Below are 576 nucleotides of genomic sequence, written 5' to 3'. Positions count from 1 at the left end.
GCCTGTGCTCAGATGCTTCCATCCCGTGGTTCCTGCAGTCAGAGCGAGCCCAGCGGATCCGAGCAGGAACCCGCGTCCGTGCCCGAGGGAACCCTGCCTCGCGCCGACACCCCCGGGCCCACACCAAGGTGACCGCGTGTTCTGCCTCTGGGGCACAGGTCAGCGGGGGCCGCGGGCCATACCTTGGGGCAGGTCTGCGTGCAGTTCATGATGGTGTGGCAGCGGTAGAGAGAGAAGGGGTCCTGCAGCTTGGCCAGGCGCTCCTCCGTGAAGTCGTCTCTGGAGTCGATCATCCAGCGATAGGCCTGGGGGAGTGGGCACTGGTGAGCCGAGCTGTGCCCTGACCGGCCGGAGCAGCCCTCTGACTGACAGGAAGGCTCCTGGCGTGCAGAGCACCGCGCTCACCCAGCTTAGAGGTCATCTCCACACCCTTTACTTCTCGTCCTCTTTCAGAGAACGGCTTCCCACCCTTTCATAACATCTTCTGATCACCTCGACTAATGATCCCCACGCACCTCTGAGCCACAGCACCCGGTCCCTGGTGCCTAATTATGCACCAGGGGCGTCGTGTCAACT

The 576-nt window shown here is 63.4% G+C and overlaps 1 protein-coding gene across 1 annotated transcript in view; it reads right to left on the bottom strand.

The window, feature by feature from the left end:
• Positions 1-8: 8 nt before the first annotated feature.
• The window catches only part of LOC105002322, a gene marked incomplete at its 5' end in the record, with an annotated part of 15,205 nt that continues 14,637 nt past the window's right edge, over positions 9-576 (bottom strand). The window contains one exon of the mRNA XM_010858868.1: positions 9-380. Coding sequence (XP_010857170.1) covers positions 39-380 — 342 coding nt within the window. The remainder of the gene's footprint in view (positions 381-576) is intronic.

This window comes from Bison bison, unplaced genomic scaffold, assembly GCF_000754665.1.
Source record: "Bison bison bison isolate TAMUID 2011002044 unplaced genomic scaffold, Bison_UMD1.0 scf7180017855410, whole genome shotgun sequence".
Classification (NCBI taxonomy): Eukaryota; Metazoa; Chordata; class Mammalia; order Artiodactyla; family Bovidae; genus Bison; species Bison bison.
The sequence above is the reverse complement of the archived record's forward strand: the minus strand, read 5'-3'. Positions and strand labels throughout refer to the sequence as shown.